The following is a 21,596-nucleotide window of genomic DNA, read 5'->3' as shown; positions in this document are numbered from 1 at the left end:
AGAGGCTATTTTTTCCCTTTTGTTGCCCTTGTTGTTTATCAATGTTGTTATTACTGTCGTTGTTGTTGGATAGGACAGAGAAATTGATAGAGGAGAGCCAGGGGCTCAAACCGGGATCCTTTTTTTTTTTTTTATTTATTAGAAAGATAGGAGAGAGAGAAAGAACCAGACATCACTCTGGTACATGTGCTGCTGGGGATTGAACTCGGGATCTCATACTTGAGAGCCCGATGCTTTATCTACTGTGCAACGTTCCAAACCACCTTTTTTTTTTTATTTATTTATCTTTATTGGATAGTGACAGCTAGAAATTAAGAGGGAGGGGATGATAGAGAGGAAGTGAGACAGAGAGACACCTGCAGCCCGGTTTCACCACTCGTAAAGCTTTCCCCCTGCAGGTAGGGGCCGGGGGCTCAAACCTGGGTCCTTGCACATTGTAATATATGCGCTCAACCAGGTGCGCCACCATCTGGCTCCCTTGAACTGGGATCCTTATGCCAGTCCCTGCACATCATGCCAAGTGCACTTAACCCGCTGCGGATTCCCTCTTTTTTACATTTAATGACGGAGGGGAGGGGAGGGGAGGGGAGGGGAGGGGAAGGGAGGGGAGGGGAGGGGAGGACCTCTGACACGTGCAATGCCAGACTGATGCTGGGACCTCCTGTTTGTGAGTCTACTGCCATTCCCACTGCACCACCTCCCAGGGCTGCACAAATTATTAGTAAGGGGACAGGAAGATAGTACCATTGCCAACTGTAGCATATCAGACTGTCATGCCTGAGTCCATGAAGTCCCTGGTTCAGTCCCCTGAACAACCATAAGCCAACACAAAGCAGAGTTCTGGTGAAGCCAAATCTTGCAATAATAAAGAGATAAACGAGAAAGCACAGCCCTGCCAGCAACCCCGGAGGACCTGCGCCTGCTGACTGTGAGCGATCCCTTGGCCAACTACAGGTGTTTGAAACATGAATCGTTCACTTTTCCTGGATGCCCGTTGCTTGGGGATAACTTCAGATGCTCCAAGATTCAATCACAGCTCAGACTCACAGTGGTTTCAATGGACAGACAAATATATAAGAAAGTATATGGCGAGAATGAAACGGCTCAGCGGAGAGAAGTGTGGGAGAGCAACATGAGAATCACTGAACAGCACAGTCAAGAGTATCAACAAGGGAAACACAGCTTCACATTGGCAATGAATTCCTTTGGTGACATGACTAAGGAAGAATTCAAGGAGGCAAAGACCGGCTTACTGAGGCAGAAGCGCGGCCAGAACAACCTACTAGGTTCCAGATGCCATCAGGATGCCGGCCAGGCTTCCCTGGACTGAAGACCCCACCAATGCATCCTGGAGCTCCGCTTCCCCAGAGACCCACCCTACTAGGGAAAGAGAGAGGCAGACTGGGAGTATGGACTGACCAGTCAACGCCCATGTTCAGCGGGGAAGCAATTACAGAAGCCAGACCTTCCACCTTCTGCAACCCACAACGACCCTGGGTCCATGCTCCCAGAGGGCTAGAGAATGGGAAAGCTATTGGGGAGGGGATGGGATATGGAGATTGGGTGGCGGGAATTGTGTGGAGCTGTATTCACCCCCCCATCCTATGATTCTGTTAATGTCTTTTTTCTTAAATAAATAAAATTTTTTTAAAAAAGAGAAAAAAGTAAATAGAGATAAACATAAACAGTCCAATGTTAGGAGACACACTATCAAGGTAAACATTTCCTCTAAGATTTACAAATGACAACCAGAGTCGGGTGGTAGCACAGCTGGCTAAGCAGACGTGGCGCAAAGCACAAGGACCGCCTTAAGGATCCCAGTTCGAGCCCCCAGCTCCTCACCTGCGGGGGAGTTGCTTCACAGGCAGTTGAAGCAGGTCTGCAGGTGTCTTTCTCTCCCCCTCTCTGTCTTCCCCTCCTTTCCCCATTTCTCTGTCCTATCCAATGACTACAACAATAAAACAATAAGGGCAACAAAAGGGAATAAATACATATTTTTTAAAAGCATGTATTTGGGAGTAAGGTGGTAGCGGAGCAGGTTAAGCGCAGGTGGCGCAAAGCTCAGGAAAAGGGAATAAGTAAATTTCTTTTTTAAAGCATGTATTTAAAAGATGCTCAACAACATTAATTAGGCATTAAGGAACTGTACATCAAAACTCTAACAATAACATTATTAAACTGGCACCACAGTAACATAGGTGTGCGTAAGGAAATGGTGGAGTCTTCAGAGAAGGCCTCTTTGCTAAGTATACTGGGAGCACATCAGAAGTATATAAAACATAACCAGCAACTCTACTATCACACAGTAAAACAGATACCGGCACAAAGCTCTATAAGCTAACTGTCATAAAGGTCAAAAAGCGAAACCAGAGCTCACTAAAATCCTAGGTGTGTTTCCTCCCCAACTTGAGACCAGGCCCCAGAAGCTGATCTGCATCCACAAATGACATTCGTGCTTTAGCAGCTGGGAGAAAGGCCAAGCTCAAGGACCACAGAAGATGGAAAAGGGCAAGAGACTGGCTCCCTCCATGGTGGCCGCCTTCATCACTGCCAGGCCACCCCATCACCTGGGGCCCTAGTCAGGGAATCCTAGGATTCCCCTGTAGATCCAATGGACCTAGACCTCTAACGGACCCCTCTCTCCACCAACACTGATCACATCCATCAGGAATCTCATCATCAGCCCTTTCCAGGACCTTGCCCACGCTATAAATAGCAATGGTCAGGACTGCCCCACTCTCTTTGTTCTGTTTTTACCAGAAGCACTGTTCAACTCTGGTTTATAGTGGTGCTGGGGATTGAACTTGGGACTTTTGAGCCCTAGGTACCAGGGTCTCTTTGCATAACCATTATGCGTCCTACCCCAGCCCATGGCCCCACTCTCGGTAGTGTGTCCTTAACTGGGTGTGCAACCACCCAGATGGCCCCACTCACTGAAGGGAGGCTGGATCTTCATACTCTGTCATGGAAGAAGATGGTTCCAGAAATGAGTGCGACCTAAAAGGTTCCCAGCTGTGAGCAAAGACAGTGAGGTCAAACTCCAAAGAGACTCAGAGAGATTACACATGAATATACATGGACTCTGAGGCAGACTGAGTTGGTAAACAGTTCTTTGGATTATATATTCTTTCAAGTTTGAGAGCTATTCTCTGCCTCTATCCAGCTTTCTGGCCCTATTAACAACTCTGGTAAAATGTAATTAAGATTACATTTTACCTGATAATGTTTCAGCCCACCTCCTGTTAACTATCAAACTCAGGCAAAAATTACTAAAAATCATGAGCCCCTAGGAACATACCTAAAATAGACTTCCTAGCTTCTTAACACCCTAAATTCAGTATTCTCACCTGCTCTATTCCTAATTTCTGGTTCCTAAATACACATTTTGTCATGCCTCTTGCAGATGTTACTATGATCCCATCCTGAACTCCATGAACGGACAACTTCACCAATGTGTCCCTAAGTCTCACCTCTCCAGAGCCCTACCGGATAGGGAATGAAAGAATCAGGCTGGAAATACGGATTGACCTGCCCATATCCAGCAGACAATTACAGAAGCCAGACCTTCCACTTTCTGCACCCCAGAAAGAATTTTGGTTCAGACTCCCAGAGAAGGGGAGATATGGTAGGGGGAAATGATTAAAGGGCTATAAACCCCCAACTCCATCAGGACCTAGAGAGAGAAGAGGAAAAAAGGAAAGACATTTGGAAGTAGTGATAGGTGTTAGGTGTGACTTTTAAAAAAGAAAGAGGGGGAGTCGAGTGGTAGCGCAGCGGGTTAAACGCACATGGTGCGAAGCGCAAGGACCGACATAAGGATCCCGGTTCGAGCCCCCGGCTCCCCACCTGCAGGGGAGTCGCTTCACAGGCAATGAAGCAGGTCTGCAGGTATCTATCTTCCCCCCCCCTCTGTCTTCCCTTCTTCTCTCCATTCCTCTCTGGCCTATCCAACAACAATGACATCAATAACAACAATAATTACAAGAATAAAACAAGAGCAACAAAAGGGAATAAATAAATATTTTAAAAAAAGGAAGTGGGAGTCGGGCTGTAGCGCAGCGGGTTAAGTGCAGGTGGCGCAAAGCACAAGGACCAGCACAAGGATCCCGGTTCGAACCCCAGCTCCCCACCAGCAGGGGAGTCGCTTCACAGGTGGTGAAGCAGGTCTGCAGGTGTCTGTCTTTCTCTCCTCCTCTCTGTCTTCCCCTCCTCTCTCCATTTCTCTCTGTCCTATCCAACAACGACAACAACTATAATAACTACAACAATTAAACAACAAGCGCAACAAAAGGGAATAAATAAATAAAATAAATATTTAAAAAAAAAGGAAGAGAAGGCAGGATCATAGAACGAAAAAAAAAACAGGCAAGAAATAATACAGATAGATAACTATAGAAACAATAGTCAGCCCCTATCTGTGACTCTGGGAGAACCTCCGCAGTTTCCAAGAAAGGGGAAGGGGACACAGAACTCTGGTGGTAGGAAAGGTGCGGAATTCTACCACTGTTTGTAATTTGATAAATCACTACTAAAAAAAAAAAAAGGAAAAATGACAGAAATGTCTACTCTCAACTGATGAAAAAACATATAAAATGTATTTGTTGCTTATTCACACAACAGGGTATTTTGGAACACTGAAAAAACGAGTGTCATGTACAAGCCGGCAGCCCAGTACTACACTCATCCCTCAGCAACACCGACTCATGCATCACAGTATCTCCTGAGTATTCTAGAAACCGGCAAGGAAGTTGTAGTAACAAAGACAAATAAAAAGCAAGCACAGTAATACTTAGATAAGCTACAAAAGCCTGCAGATGCAGAGATCACCATTCCCAGATCAAACAAACACAACCGAGCTCTCCCTCCAGACTAGCAGTTGAGTCTGTATTCAAGCATTCCTGTTTCCCGTAGCTCTGCCAGAGCAACCAGCTTCAACGTAACCCGACTCTAAACACTAGCAGAACCCACATAACAAGGAACCCCTAAAAGAAGGGGTAGAGTGAGCAGCACGCTGAAGAGCCAGAGAGGCTGTGATGAGACGGGGCTGGCACAGCCTGGTGAGATTAGAAGGCACCAAACGAAATGTGTGGCTTCCCTCTAGAATGCGAGCAAACGACGCTGAGCAAGGGGGCCGGCCGGCGGCCTGGGTTAATTGTGCACACAGTACAAAGTGCAAGGAAGCAGGTCTCTCTCCGCCTCTCTATCTTCCCCTCCCCTTTCAATTTCTCTCTGTCCTATCCAATAAAATAGAAAAGTGGCCACTAGGAGAGGTGGACTTGTAGTGCTAGCACCAAGCCCCACTGGTATCCCTGAAGGCAAAAAAACAAAAAAGAAGTTGAGCAAGCATCTGGCAATATGAACTTCAAGAATACTGCTCAAGGAACTGCCTTGCTACTTCTGGCAGCGGATGAAGAACTGGCATAATATGAATGCCTGGGACCAACGAGAAAGAAAAGTGAATGAAGAAGCATGTAGCCATAGCACAATTGAAGCTGCTGTACTGCAAAAAGCCACTGGAGGGAGCAAGAACTTGGGACTTGCTAATAACACTATAGGCAGGGAACTGTGGCAGGCAAATCATAGCATGCAAGGACCAGGTCCAAGCGTGGTCCCCACCTGCAGGGGGAAAGCTTGTGAGTGGAGAAGCAGGACTTCAGGTATCTCTCTGTCTGTCTACCTTCCCCTCCCCTCTCAATTTCTCTGCCTCTATCAAATAATAAATAACGTTTTAAAGAAATCTTTCTTAGGAAAAAAAGAAATTCAAGGTCCCCAAACAAGATGAACTCAAGAGTCCCCTACCACCAAGATGAATTCAAAGAGTCGCACATCAAAAACACTATAATCAGATTATCGGACAGTGAGAATTCTGTTTCTTGAGAAGCGGTGCAGTGGATAAAGCACTGGACTCTCTATAGAGTGAGGTTCTACTTGGCTATCTGGTGTCTCATGTGCCAGAGTGATGCCTTAGTTCTTTCTTTATCTCTTCCCGCCCAGCGGGCCCCACTTTCTGTGTGTGTGTACACACACATATATCTGCATAGCTATAGACCAGTATTTAAAATATTTTACTTGGGGGGGCAAGTGGTGGCACACCAGGTTAAGTGCGCGCGTGCGCGCACGCGCGCGCGCGCACACACACACACACACACTTTTCTTTTTCTTTCTTCCTTTCTTTTGTTTTTTAACTTATCTTTCTCAATAAGAACACCAAAGCACTGCTTAGCTCTGGCTTCTGGTGGTACTGAGGATTGAACCTGAGATCTTGGAGCCTCAAGCATTAAAATCTTTTTTTTTTATCTTTCTTTTTTTATTTTCCCTTTTTATTGCTGTAGTTGTTATTGATGTTGTAGTTGTCATTCATGTTGTTGTTGGATAGGACAGAGAGAAATGGAGAGAGAAGGGGAAGACAGAGGGTGAGAAAGATAGACACCTGCAGACCTGTTTCACCTGGCCTGTGAAGCGACTCCCCTGCTGTCGCTGTGGGGAGCTGGGGGCTCGAACCGGGATCCTTACGCCAGTCCTTGCGCTTTGCGCCACATGTGCTTAACCCGCTGCGCCAGCGCCTGACTCCCAGGCGTTAAACTCTTTTACGGGGGTCGAGCACTGGCACACCTAGTTGAACCTTCACATTACCGTGCTCAAGGACCTGGGTTTTAGCCTCTGCTTCCCACCTGCAGGGGGATGCTTCAGGAGAGAGCTTTCTCTCTAGTTCTTTATCTCCCCCTCCCCTCTCAATTTCCTCTGTCTCTATCCAATAAAAGAGAGAGGGGAAAAAGAGAGGGAGAATTTTTTTTTTAATTTTTTTATTATCTTTATTTATTGGATAGAGACAGCCAGAAATCAAGAGGGAAGGGGGTGATAGAGAGGGAGAGGCACAAAGAGACACCTGCAGCCCTACTTCACCACTCATGAAGCTTTCCCCCTGCAGGTGGGGACTGGGGGCTCGAACCCAGGTCCTTGTGCATCGTAATACAAGCACTCAACCAGGTGCACCACCACTGGACCCCCAAATTTTTTTTTGCCTCCAGGGTTATTGCTGGGGCTCAGTGCCTGCCCCATGAATCCACTGCTCCTGGAGGCCATTTTTTCCTCCCTTTTGTTGCCCTTATTGTTGTAGCCTTGTTGCAATTATTATTGTTGTTGATGTCATTCACTGTTGGATAGGACAAAGAGAAATGGAGAGAACAGGGGAAAACAGAGAGGGGAAGAGAAAGACAGACACCTGCAGACCTGCTTCACTGACTGTGAAGCGACTCCCCTGCAGGTGGGGCTCAACCGGGATCCTTCCGCTGGTCCTTGTGCTTTGTGCCACGTGCACTTAACCAGCTGCACTACAGCCTGACCCCCATTTTTTAAGTGAAAAAATGGCCACCAGATTCAGTGGATTCCTATTGCCAGCACAGAGCCCCAGTGATAATTCTGGTAGCAATTTAAAAAAAAAAAGTCTTTTGCATAACCATTATATGCTGCCTCTCCCTCGCCCAAGAACCTCTATATAAATTCCTGTTCATACAAGTAATAATAACTCCCACCAGCTTACCCTCAGAACCCTGACAGATGCTCAGGACATGGAAAGCCATCACTTCCTCCAATCTCCATCACAATCAGCAGTTCTTACCTGGTTCGGGGAGTTCAGTCTGGGGAGTCAAGTTGGGAATCGCTGGCTCCTTGTCCAACTCGTCAACGCTGGCGCTGGATTTATCACAGACACTCAAACTCGGCGCCACGGAATCTAAACGGCCAGTGTGGTTTGGATCTGGCACTGCGTCCTCAGGTGTGTTCACAGGAGGGGCCTTAGGTGCTGATAACTCAGCCTCCTTTTTTAAAGGGTCATCAGGAAGCAAGACCCCAAAGGCACACTCCGAATTTTCTTTCTCCCTAAATCTGTTTGTGCGCTTACGAGGTTTAGTGCGCCTTTGGTTTAAACGCTGCCACCGTTTCTTCGGCACCGGCTGATTCACACTGTTAGGCTCTTCATTCTCACTGTTCATTTCAGAGTCCAGCTCTGGGTCTTTTTTGTTTTCAAAAGAGGGGCTTTTTTCAGGGATTTTATCAGGGTCCGACAGGTTGGTTTTGTTGTCAAAGGAAACATCAGGAACATGGGCACAGTCTTTACTTGTTACGTGGTCTATCAACTGAGGGGGTCCTTTGCCAGGGTCTCCTGGCCCACCTCCTGAGGGACTGCTCTCTGAAGGCCCGCTCTCTGAGTCTCTCGGCAGTGCAGCCTCAAGCGTCACCGGGGGGAGCTGGTTCAGTTTCCTTTTGCGCTCTGTTTTTAAAATCTTATGGCTCACTGTGTTCTCGTCCATCTGGGTTGAAAACCCATCTCGCAATTTGGATGGTAGTTTTGATCGCCCACAGTTGCGCCTAGTAACACAGTTTGAACGAGTTTTGTCAGAAGCAGGGAGGTTTCCTCTGTCAGACTCTAAGCCAGGGAGGGGAGTAGATAACTCCCCGGACAGAGCAGAGTCACTCCCACCAATGCTAGGACAGGCTGGATCCTGAGTACCGTCTCCCTTTTTCTCTGAATTCTGAGTAGAACTTCCTGAGACCAAGGCCTTAGATGGATCTACAGGGCTACTGGTCGAACAGTCCCCAGTAGCTGGACTACGATAGGAGACCAAGTTCTGAGCCGTCATTAAGCGGTGCTCCTTGGTCTTACTATCATGCATATCTTTCAACATCATCAGCAAGGTGCTGAATTTATAGTCTGGCTCAATGGGTATATGATTCTGACCAGATGTAGAAGAAAAAAGTAAAGGTTTTGGTGGTTTTGATGTCCCAGAGTCACTGACATCTTCGCTTAAGGATCTATAAGAAAGTTCCTTCAACTCTGACAGAACGTGCTTCACCACTGCTGTTTCTATGTCACTAGAATCCCTGGTTTTCTCATGCATGTTGCTCAGTAGTTTTAGCCCATCTACTTTCCCACTTTTGGAAATGCTGGCCAAAGGAGAGCCCTTGGTATCAGAAGAGCATTTCAAGCTGCAGTCCTCTTGTGTAACTGGTGGTTCTACACCTGGACTTTCTTTATGTTTGCACTTAATACTATGAATCTTGGGTTGTTTGTTTTTTGAATGCAACAAAGCTTGGTTTGTAGTCCCACCCTTTACTAGTGAGTTTTCAATGGAAATGCTTGATGGTGTGCTGAACTTTGGAGAAAGACCATCATTTCTAAAGTCTGGCTGGGGCTTACAAACAAGAGTAGACAACTTAAGATCAGCAAGATTGACCTGAGAAGTCTCAGTTCCAGGCTCTGCTGTCTTAGTACACTCCACTAAGTGGTCTGGATGTGAATTAGTAATGTGGGACTTCTGCTTCGCTTTTACCTTAGTGTTTGTGGCAGGATACCTACAATACGTTACCTTTTCGTTTTTCTGCATTGACAACACATCCTCTGTTCTATCAAAAGTGTCTGTAATTTCAAGTACACTGTTATCAGACTCTGAGCTGTGATCGATAGCGTCCAAGTCACTGCTATCATCATCAGAAGTGGAAGAAATACTAATGGAATCACTTCGTTTTTCTTCATCACCTGCTCCATTGTAGCAGAGCCGCATTTTTGAACTGCACATCAAACTCCGTTCAAAATTTTTCTTCTCTCCAGGATGATTAGAGATCAAGGCACCCTCAGGTAAGCCCAATAAGGAGTCACAATTTGAGGTCTCAAATTCTGTCTTTGCAGTATTTTGTCCACAAGAAAACAGGAAACTTCCTGGAGCAGTGCTGGACCCTGTGATGCTGTTTGCTATCCTAGAAAGTTCATTAGAGGCCTGATTATCAGGCACATCCCCAGAAATAAAGTTCAGGCCAAGGTTCTCTGAATTTTTCCCCCTCTGTTCTTCTGGATGTGTTTCAAATTGCACATGGCCCTTTTTCACACAAGTCCTTTTTGGGTTATCAGAGCACTTTCTGGCTCGAGATTTAGCACAAGGCTTTTCTTTCTCATCATCAGAATGTTCAGAGTCAAAAGCCAGAGATTTCAAGCAGCCATTAAGCAAAAGATCATGCTCTGACTCTGGGTCATTTGTACAATCCTCAAATGGCATATCTTCCTCACTGTCCAATTTGAGAGAACTGGTGACACGTTTCCGGCTCTTTGATCCCTTGGGAACATCATACTGCTCAGCAAGACCAACACTGGCTTCCCATTTACTCAAAATTTTTTGAGGAACCTTAAATGTGAAGGGAAAAAAAAAAAAGACGATCATTATCAAAGAAATGGAGAGGGAGGAGGGAATAAGGACATGATCACTACTCAAATCAAAGGCTTTTCAATGCTTTATTTATTTACTTTTTAAAAAAGAAACTGAGAGGGAAGTGGGGGAGGGAAAGAGACATCTGAAGCCCTACTTCACCACTGTGACATTTCTCCCTGCAAGCAGGAACCAGAGGCTTGAACCCGGGTCCTTGTGCACTCAACCACGTGTGGCAGCCCTTGGCTCCCTCAAGATCGTTTCCTATGTGCAAGGACCCAGGTTCAAGCCCCCGGTCCCCACCTGCAGGGGGAAAGCTTTGCGAGTGGTGAAGCAGGGCTGCAGGTGTCTCTCTCCCTCACGATCACCAACTTCCCTGTTGATTTCTGGCTGTCTCTATGCAATGAATAAATTAAAAAAAAAAAAAACGTTTCATGAGAATAGCAGGAAATGAATATGTTCACTCACAGCATAACAGAAAAGTCTCCGCACCACAATACCCCTCAACACTACCAATATTATATTCCTGTATCAGAGTAATTATGTATTTCCTACTTGTCCTCTATACCTTAAAAGAGGGACTAAGCCCCTTGCTGGCTTAACAAGACTAAGTACTTACTGAGTTGCATAGAAAATAAAGTAGGGCCCGGGTGGTGGCGTGCCTGGCTGAGCGCACATGTTACAGTATGCAAGGACCCAGGCTCAAGCCCCTAGTCCCCACCTGCAAGGGGAAACCTTTGTGAGCGGTGAAGCAGTATTGTCTCTCTCTGTCTCTCTGCCTTCCCTTTCGATTTCTGGCTGTCTCTATCAAACAAATATAATTAAATAAATAAATAAATAAGAAAATAAAGAGCTAAGCAAGGTCAAATTTTAAAAGTTGGGACAGTCAACCCTGCTCTAGGAAACTGAATTTTGAACCTCTGGTTCTCACTAGGATGTTAGTAACCAAAATGATTCTACACGGGTCTGTAGCCAGTCTCCTGGGCTAAACCACGTTGTCCAGAGAAACTAAAATATCCTAGAGTAACGAAATACGTAGGTTCTTCTCATGATTCCCTCACTCCCCCAGGATGAAGGTATTAATGTTCTGTGAAACAGTTACTTTTTCAGATCCTTATTTCCCTCCATGATTTAACTGAAAAACAGTATTGGGTTGTTGGAAAATTCATGTGTTTTTACATAGAAAAACAAACAGAAAGTCGTCATATTTCCAACAATCCAGTCAAATTTATGTTAGTTTACATACATACTTTAAATACCTGAAAACAGGTGCTGGGTTGAGTGTGTAAAAACTCAAATCACAAAGACCTAGGAGGTAGTGCAGTGGGTAAGGTGTAAGTCAAGCATGAGGTGATACATGTCGCTAGCATGACATGTATCAGAATGAGGCCTTTTTTCCTGCTTTCGGTAAATAAGTGAACCCTAAAAAAATTCAGGTCAAGGGACTTGGGTGGTAAAGCAGTGGGTTAATGCACATGGCATGAAGCACAAGGACTGGCTCAAGGATCCTGGTTCAAGCCCCCAGCTCCCCCGCACCTGTAAGGGGAGCCGCTTCACAGGCAGTGAAGGTCTGCAGGTGTCTTATCTCTGTCTCCCCATCTTCCCCTCTTCTCTTGATTTCTCTCTGTTCTATCCAACAACTAAAATAACAGTAACAACAAGGGCAACAAAACAGGAAAAATGGCCTCTAGGAGCAGTAGATTTATAGTGCAACTAAAAAGAGGTGTTAGGGCTGAGCTAAATAGCATAATGGTTATGCAAAGAGAGTCTCAAGCCTGAGGCTCTTAAGTCTTAGGTTCAATCCCCTGTACCACCATAAGCCAGAGTTGAGTGGTGCTCTAGTAATAAGGAGGAGGAGGAGGAGGAGGAGGAGAAGGAGGAGGAGAGGAAGGAGGAGGAGAAGTGTTTGTTAATTTTACCTTATGCCTATATGTTTTGTCCTTCTGCTTCCCTCTTCTTCTAAGGACAGGTAGTTCTTCAAACTGATGTCTGCCTTCAAACATGACAATTGCTTTTCCAGCTACCCAGGCTCTCTCTGAAGGGTCTCCAAAAGCCTCCACGTAGTACTGTCGATAAGGCCTCCGATTGGAAACTAATGAAGGAGAACCAACTGTCATTACTTAAAACAAAGCAAAACACTAGCTATACCTTTAGGGGTGAGGTGGAGGAGTTAGGAAACTAAAATACAAGGACATTTTTAAATAGTAAATACATGTGGAAAGAAAATGCAAGGCTGGAGGGAGTCGGGCGGTGGTGCAGCGGGTTAAGCGCACGTGGTGCAAATCGCCAGGACCTGCGTAAGAATCCCAGTTCGAGCCCCCGGCTCCCCACCTGCAGGGGAGTCGCTTCACAAGCAGTGAAGCAGGTCTGCAGGTGTCTGTCTTTCTCTCCTCCTCTCTGTCTTCCCCTCCTCTCTCCATTTCTCTCTGTCCTATCCACCAACAACGACATTAATAACCACAACAATGTTAAACAACAAGGGCAACAAAAAGGAAAATAAATAAATAAAAAATAAAAAAAAAAGATACACTAGAAAATGCAAGGCTGGAGAGAAAGCAAGATGGTTATGCAAACAACTTCACTGCCTGGGGTTCTGAGGTCCTAGGTTTAACCCCAGGCAACACCATAACCAAACCTGAGCAGCACTCTAGTGAAAAGAAAAGGAAAAATTTAAATTTAAATTTATTAAAGAACTTTAAATTTATTAAATTTAATTTAAATTTATTACAGAACTCAATGATTCGGTTTGATCATATGTAGCGTATTAAGAGAGCAGTCAGCTGGACTAGTTATTTTCTCATACCTCAACCTCAAATTTACAAAACATATCTTTAATTCAGTTCCTCGGGGACTAGGCAGTAATGCGCCTGGCTAAGCGCACACAGTACTAAGGGCAAGGACCACACAAAGTTCCAGATTTGAGACTCCGGCCCCTAACCTGGGGGTATGTTACTTCATGAGCGTGACGCAAGTCTGCCGGTGTCTATCTTTTTCTCTCCCTGTCTCCCCCACCCCTCTCAATTTCTCTCTGTCCTATCCAAAAAAAGGAAAAAAGGGAAAAAGAAAAAATGGCCATCAGGAGCAGGGGATTTGTAGTGCAGGCACAAGCCCCAGCGATAACCTTGGAGGGAGGGGGAAAAAAAAACAGCATCAATAAGGGTAACAACAAGGGCAACAAAATGGGAAAAATGGCCTCCGGGAGCATTGGATTTATAGTGCAGGCACCAAGCCCCAGGAATAACCCTGTAAGAAAAAAAAAAAAATCAGTCTCCCTTCCAGCTCATAAGATGACAGCAGAACCTTGGAATAGAATAAGGATACAAAAGCAGGACCATCAGCAGAGAGCTGGCACAGGAGCTCCGCACAGGTCCTGACCTTTGCATTAAAGATAAAGAGGGTATGGGAGACAGAATAATGGCAATGTAGAGATTTTCATGCCTGAGGCTTCAAAGTCCCAGATTTAACCCCCTACAGCATCAAAACCAGAGCTGAGCAGTACTCTAATAAAACCATTAAAATTAGAATAAATAAATATAGAGAGAGAATACAATCAGGCAGTGAGTGAATAGATCAAATGATGGAACATGGACTTACAAGTTTGAGGTTTCAAATTTGATGCCTGGTGCCATATGTACCAGACTGGTGTTCTTGTCTTTCTAGCTTATGAGACTGTCTTCATATGTAACAAATAAAATAAATATATATTTTTAAAGGTGGGGGGAGGGAGTTCGGCGGTAGCGCTGCGGGTTAAGCGCACATGGCGCAAAGTGCAAGGGCCAACAGAAGGATCCCGGTTCAAGCCCCCGGCTCCCCACCAGCAGGAGGTCACTTCGCAAGCGATGAGGCAGGTCTGCAGGTGCCTATCTTTCTTTCCTCCTCTCTGTCTTCCCCTCCTCTCTCCATTTCTCTCTAACCTATCCAACAACACCTATGACAACAATAACAACTACAACAAACACAACAACAAGGGCAACAAAATGGGAAAAATAGCCTCCAGGAGCAGTGGATTCGTAGTGTAGGCACTGAGCCCCAGCGATAACCCTGGAGGCAAAAAAAAGGGGGGGTGGGTGGGCAAGAGGTGGCACAGTGGCACTGGACTCTCAAGCATGAGGTCCCAACTTCACTCCTGCACAACACATGTACTGGTTCTTCCTGTCCTCCTACTTTTCTCATAAATATAATAAAATAAATCTTGAGGAAAAGAGGAGGGTGAGAGAGAGGGTGCGGAGGAGGGGGATAGCATAATGATTATGTAAAAAGACTTTCTTGCCTGAGACTCCAAAGTCTCATGTTCAATCCCCTACAGAGACATAAGCCAGCTAAAGAAAAAAAAAAAAGGACGGGGTCAGGTGGTAGTGCAGTGTGTTAAGCGTACAAAGGAGGTCTTGAAACTTTACATCAGGCTCAACCTGACGCTGTTGACTGGCTACGGAAGAAGGGCAAACGCTAGAAGAAGAAGCGCCAAGCACAAGGACCGGCTTAAGGTTTGAGCCCCCTGCGGGAGGGGAGAGGGTTTGCTTCCCAAGCGGTGAAGCAGGTCTGCTACTATCTTTCTCTTCCCCTCCTCTCCGATTTCTCTGTCCTAACGAACAACAACGACATCAAGAATAATAATAATCACGACAACGATAAAACAACAAGGGCAACAAAAGGGGGGGGGGGGGAATACCCTCCAGGAGCAGTGGATTCATAGTGCAGGCACCGCGCCCCAGCCATAACCCTGGAGGCAAAAAAAAAAGAGGAGGACAGGGACTAGGAGTTAGTGCACTGGGTTAAGTGCACATATGACCAGGAATAAGAACCCAGATTTGAGCCTACTCCCCACCTACAGGGGGGTGATTCACAGGAGGTGTCTATCTAATCTCTCTCCTCTACCCTCCCCTCTCAATTTCTCTGACTAATCAAAAAACAAACTAGAAAGGAAATAAGGGGGGGGGGTTTTTTTGCTGCTGGTGGATTTGTAGTACTGGTGGATTCTTAGCACTGAGCTCCAGCAATAATCCTGGTGACAATAAAATACTAACAATAATATAAAAATATTAAATTATAATTTAAAAAATAAGAATGCACTCTCATTACATTGTCATAGAAAAGCCAAATACTTACTTATTACTATTTCACTATTTGTTAGCTTCCCCTCTACTGGTGGGGACCCAGGGCTTGTACTCATCTAGTCCCGAAAAGCCAGATCTTAAGCCCTCCACAGCAATTACAACAGAATGGATGGTCATGAGCTAGCTCCACGTGCTCAAACAGGTTCAAAAGTATTTTAAGTGTTTGAAAAACCACAAATTTGGAGGTTTTAATTCAAGAACTATCTGAGCTATTCTCTTCCAACAGTCTCGTTTTAAGGTCCTTAAGAAATATATATACGGGAGTCGGGCGGTAGCTCAACGAGCTAAGCACACAGTATTATCTTTCCCTCCCCCTCTCTCTCTGTCTTCCCCTCCTCTCTCCATTTCTCTCTGTCCTATCCAACAACAATAAAACAAGGACAACAAAAAGGAATCATTTTTTTTTTTTTTTTTTTTTACCAGAGCACTGCTCAGCTCTGGCTTGTGGTGGTGTAGGGGATTGAACCTGGGACTTTGGAGCCTCAGGCATGAGAATCTCTTTGCATAACCATTATGCTATCTACCCCTGCCCTAAATATTTTTTAAAATTATATATATATATATATATATATCTTTGACAGTTAAGTTGCTAAGTAAATTTTTTTAATAAACAGTCACTGAGGTTCAGTGAAGCTTTACCCCAGAAGTTAAGATTAAAGGAGTAGGGGGGAGTGGAGAACATAATGGTTATGCAGAAAGACTTTCATGCCTGAGGCTCCAAAAGTCCCAGATTCAACACCCCACCCCACGCATAAGCCAGAGTTGAGCAGTGCTTTGTAGAACAAAAAAACTTAAAGGAGTCAGGCGGTAGCACAGTGGGTTAAGCACACATGGTGCATAGTGCAAGGACTGGCGTAGGGATCCCTAGTTCAAGCCCCCGGCTCCCCACCTACAGGGGAGTCGCTTCACAGGTTTTGAAGCAGGTCTGTAGGTGTCTCTCTCTCTCTCCCCTCTTCTCTCCATTTCTCTCTATCCTATCTAACAACAACAACAATAATAATAATTGCAACAACAATAAAAAAACAAGGGCAACAAAAAGGAAAATAAATATAAAAAACAAACCAAAAAAGGTACAGAACAACACTGATATTTGAAAAACCAACAAAAAATTGTAAGATGTGAAAGAAAAGTTATCAGAATTTTATGTGAGGGCTTCCAGCAGACAGCTGAAACAAAGCTAGTCAGGAAACCTTGGTCTCCGTCCAAACTGAAGAAAGTCAAACAGTTTTGGTGGACACAACAAACAGTTTTGGTGGACACAACAGAAGCTGTCTGTGCCAAACACTGTGCAAAGACTGCAAGAGACTTAAGGGCAATTCTACAAATGCAGGACTAAAAAGTCAAGGCTCAGGACACTTTTCTGGCTAAAATAATCTTAAAATAACAGGCATACGCATGTAGAAGTACAGGGCTATTATTATTTTTTTATTGTTGTTATTAATGTCGTCGTTGTTGGATAGAACAGAGAGAAATGGAGACAGACACCTGCAGACCTGCTTCACCGCCTGCAGGTGGGGAGCTGGGGACTCGAAACGGGATCCTTGTGCCGGTCCCTTATGCTTTGCAACACGTGCACTTAACCCACTGTGCGCTACCACCCAATTCCCCAGGGCTATTATTTAACCCAAAAAAAAAAAAATGTGTCTAATAACGTTTTTTTCATAGCTCATATATCAAAGCAGTAGAACATCATTATGGTTGAAGAATAATTTTTTTTTTTAACTCAAACAGAAGAAACCACAAAAAAAGCTGCAACCAACTCTTTTATATGGAATTCTAAACGGAATTGGTAGTGCTATTAGAACCCTATAAACAGGGTGGGGAGACAGCATGATGGTTATGCAAACAGACTCTAATGCCCTAGGCTCTGAGGCCCCAGGTGCAATCCCCCATACTACCTTAAACCTGACTTGGGCAGTGCTCAGGGTAAAAAGAACCCAGTAAACAGACTCTCACACAGCAGTTCACAGTTCTGATCCCTAACAGTAAAACAACAAAAAACAGGAGAATTTCAAATCCTGTCATGCAAACTAAGGACAAACAAATCCATGAACATCTTACAGGAAGCAAAGAAAACAGAATAATTCAAGGGCAATAATGCAAATAAACTGAATACATCAGGAATGATTAGGAAAACCGATGGCACTGCTGTTTTTGCCTTAGTGGGAGTTTAGATACTCAAGTGAGACATTAGAGTGGCTAACAAAATGCTGCATGGTTCTATGCTTCAAGTGGAACTGCTGAAATTGGGAAAGATCTCCATTTCCAATAGCTGCTTTAGTGCAGCAAGTACAGCAATACAGTTGAATCACTGTTCATATAGGTAATAGCACTAATAGTAAGAAGGGTACTTTAAGCTGAACCACAAGTATAATCTACAGGAATCAACCACCAAACTCTAGGAATATCATGCTAAGCCCTAAGAGTAAGAAGTTTCTGCACCCATTCAAGTATGATGTGCGGACATTTATGAGACAGATATGGACAAAGTCTTACACTAGGTGTTACCATGGATTCCTCACAACACCAGCCCAAGGAAATTAGGACAGCAATTCCTACTTTATAAACATCTTAGCAAGTTGTGACTTCAAAAGCAAATTCAGAGTGAAATCCTTGTGAGAACTATGATGTTCATCTTTGGCGGGTGAGAGGATGGGGATACAGAATTTTTTTTTAGATAGAGACAAGAGACAGGGGTAGTGAGTGAAAAGGACTGCAGCACTGAAGGTTCCTCCATGAGTTAGGGGCCAGGCTGGAACCACATATGTGGCAAAGCAGCACGCAATCCGAGTGAGCTATTTTGCTGGTCCCCACAACACAGCCCTTTTAAATGTAGTGTCTAAAATGAACAAATCTGTACAGAGAGTAGATTGCTGTGGCTGCTTGGAGAAGGCAGAAGCTAAAGGCATGGAGTTTCTTTTTGGGATGCGGCTCTAAAATTGGTTGTTGGAAACAAAATACGAAAGTGAATAAATCAATAAATAAATTATTGTTGTTACACAATTATGAATACATCAAAACAGCTGAACCACATCTCAACAAAACTGTCTGGAAGAGGCCAGGTGGTGGCGCAGCTGGCTGAGCACACGTTACAATGTGCAAGGACCCAGGTTCAAGTCCCTGGTCCCCACCTGCAGGGGGAAAGTCTCATGAGTGGTGAAGCAGGGCTGCAGGTGTCTCTTTGTCTCTCTTCCTCTCTATCCCCCACCTCTTCCCTCTTGATTTCTGGCTGTTTTTATCCAATAAAAAAAAAATAAAGATAATAATAATAGTGGCCCAGGAGGTGGCGCAATGGCTAAGGCACTAGACTCTCAAGCATGAGAGCCTGAGTTCAATCCCTGGCAGCACATGTACCAGAGTGATGTCTGGTTCTTTCGCTCTCTCTCTCTCCCCTATCTTTCTCATTAATAAATAAATAAAATCTTTAAAAAAAAAGATAATGATAATAAAAAAACTGTCTGGAAACAAAAGAAAAAAGACAAGGGTAAGGAGGAGAAATAGTACAAGGTGTAAGGAGTCAGAAAAATATGAATTCTAACTTCATTTTGAATGACTAAATAGCAGCGATTTATGAATTAAAGCAGAAAATAAGTGACAAGCATCTTGGTTTGGGAAGAATATAGGAACAGCGGTAATGCAAAAGAAAGACAAGTGCTGGTGAGGGCATGGAGATAAAAGAACCCAAATACACAGTTGACGGGACTGTAAAATAATGTATCTATAGTGAGAAGTAGTGTAGAAACTCCTAAAAAGAAAAAAAAAAAAAGAAGAAGAAAAGAAAGAAAGAAAGAAAAAGAAAAAAATCTGCCACCATATGGAAGCACCTGCAGACAGAAGTTTTTGAGTGGTAGAGCTATGCTGTGGTCTCTTGCCCTCTTTTTTTTTTTAAATTATTTATATTTAATTCCTTTTTGTTGCCCTTGTTTTATTGTTGTAGTCATTATTGTTATTGATGTCGTTGTTGTTTGATAGGACAGAGAGAAATGGAGGAGGGGAAGGCAGAGAGGGGGAGAGAAAGACAGACACCTGCTTCATTGCTTGTGAAGTGACTTCCCTGCAGGTGGGGTGCCAGGAGCTCGAACCAGGATCCTTATGCAGGTCTTTGCGCTTTGAGCCACCTGTGCTTAACCAGCAGGGCGACCACCCGTCTCTTGCCCTCTTAAAACAAAGGAAGGGGCAGGGTAGATAGCATAATGGTTATGCAAAGAGACTCTCCTGCCTGCGGCTCCATAGTCCCACATTCAATCCTCCATGCCACCATAAGCCAGAGCTGAGCAATGCTCTAGTTAAGGAAAGAAAGAAAGGCCTCAGCAATAACTCCAGTGGCCAAAACTGGGCTATGCTAAAGACAAATATATTTTGGTGATCCAAATAGAGCTTTATCCATCTAGCTTGAGATCTTAACTTAATTTTTAAAAAAAGGCAACAACAAGTTTATGATCTCATACTGGATAACCAAATACAAGTGTTACCTTTCATTTTCGAGTGAGTGTTAATTATCGGATCGGAACAAATCCTGCAGGGCCACCATGGACGTCTCTTGAATTTTGCCCAGATGAGATCTCCAACTTCATACTTCAGTGGTGTAGATTTTTTCTTGGGTTGACACTTTAAATAGACAAAATGTGGGGAATCAATAAAAAGGAAACTTTTTAAAAACAGCATATCACGTTCCTATTAGTCTTGTCTGGCTGACAGCACTCCCCCGCTGTAACAAGTACATAGTGTAAGAACAACCGAATGACAGTGAATTCAGTTTTCTATAACATGGCCATTTAAGTAGTAGAAATTGTTTCAATGTTTTATAATACTGTGGAAAGACAAATGCATTATTTTAATTTATATACAGTTACTTAAATAATGAAATAAAACCATCCCAACAAAAAGTATTTTTGCCCTGATCTTTAAATCACAAAATACCAGAGGCAAAAGGAAAATGAAAATTAGAAAAATCAATTTTTTTACAGTGTCAAGAGCCTGTGGGTCAACAAAATGTTATATATGTTGGTGAGGTTAGATAGCATGGTGGTTATGGAAAGAGACTCATTCTGGATGCTCTGAAGTCCCAGGTTCAACCCCCTGAATCACCCACCATAAACCAGAGCTGAGCAGTGCTCTGGTGTTTAAAAAAAAAAAAAAAAAAAGAAAGAAAGAAACAAAATGTTATACATGTATATTATATCTCGATAAAATGGGTAGGTGCCCACTTGTGGTTCCCTCTAAAGGTGATATTGTATATCTTTTCTCAAAAAGATGTTCTTACTATTTAGATGGCTCTAAATAAGCAATTGTGAAATCTACTGTCATACTAAGTCAAATCAACTAACCTGGACTTTCTCAAGACATGCAAGAGAGGATGTATACAGCTGTGCACTACACGCCTCAAGGAATACAATTCACCCAAACTGCAATGTGCATCAAGCTCTTTGGACTTGTGCAAAAAAAAAAAACACTCTGGTTGCATCTTTTATCCGAGGATCAACATGCTACAATCTGCGATCCACATGCCCCCATCTGAGCCCTTAGCCCATGTCCACAGCTCCAGCACATGCCGGGACAGTACAAATCTCCATTCTTCAAAGGAGCACAGCTTAGTATTTAGCTGGAATGAGCTTCCAGCAGGTCTTCCGCATAGATGAGTCGCAGTTACTTCTAACACAATAGCAACATCCTCATTTTACTCCAAGGCAATACACAAATCTGATTTTCTCCAAGTCCTGGGTCTTTAAAAAAGATTAGTAAACTTTCTCTCAATTTTCCCTCCTTAATACATTTCTCTGGATTTATCAGGCCAGAAACGCAGCTCACTTAGCAAGGGTGCTGCTTTGCAGTATGAGTCACCCAAACTTTAAACATGGTTCCCATCATAGTAAAGGCAGCTTCAGTGTTGTGGTTTCTCTCTCTCTCTCTCTCTCTCAGGAAAAAAAAAGGGGGGGAGGTAGCATAATGGTCATGCAAAAAAGAGTTTCATGCCCAAGGCTCCAGAAGTCCCAGGTTCAATACCCTGAACAACCATAACCAAGAGCTGAGATGCACAGTGGGAGGAGAGAGATCCTTCAAGCAGACTCGGCTCCGCACCTGCAGAGCGAGGGTTGCTTCACAAGTGGTGAAGCAGGTCTGCAGTTGTCTTTTCTTTCACCCTTTATAATCTCTCCTTTTCTCTCAGTTCTATCAAAAAGAAAAAAAAAAAAAAAAAAAGGCCTCCAGGAGTAGTGGATTCGTGGTGCCGGCACTGAGGCCCAGTAATAACCCTGGAGACAAAAAGAAAAAGTGAAGGCCAGGCGGT

The 21,596-nt window shown here is 44.1% G+C and overlaps 1 protein-coding gene across 11 annotated transcripts in view; it reads right to left on the bottom strand.

Moving 5' to 3' along the window:
• NSD1 (nuclear receptor binding SET domain protein 1) overlaps positions 1–21,596 on the bottom strand; it is a 129,947-nt gene that overhangs the window by 66,748 nt on the left and 41,603 nt on the right. For all 11 annotated transcript variants that reach the window (XM_060197221.1, XM_060197228.1, XM_060197223.1 and 8 more), the window contains 3 exons: positions 19,783–19,918; positions 12,116–12,288; positions 7,619–10,175 (listed from right to left, as the gene is read on the bottom strand). In XM_060197221.1, coding sequence (XP_060053204.1) covers positions 7,619–10,175; positions 12,116–12,288; positions 19,783–19,918 — 2,866 coding nt within the window. The remainder of the gene's footprint in view (positions 1–7,618; positions 10,176–12,115; positions 12,289–19,782; positions 19,919–21,596) is intronic.

This window comes from Erinaceus europaeus, chromosome 9 (genome assembly GCF_950295315.1).
Source record: "Erinaceus europaeus chromosome 9, mEriEur2.1, whole genome shotgun sequence".
NCBI classification, from domain to species: Eukaryota; Metazoa; Chordata; class Mammalia; order Eulipotyphla; family Erinaceidae; genus Erinaceus; species Erinaceus europaeus.
Note: the sequence above shows the minus strand (reverse complement) of the source record. Positions and strands in the feature narration are given on the sequence as shown.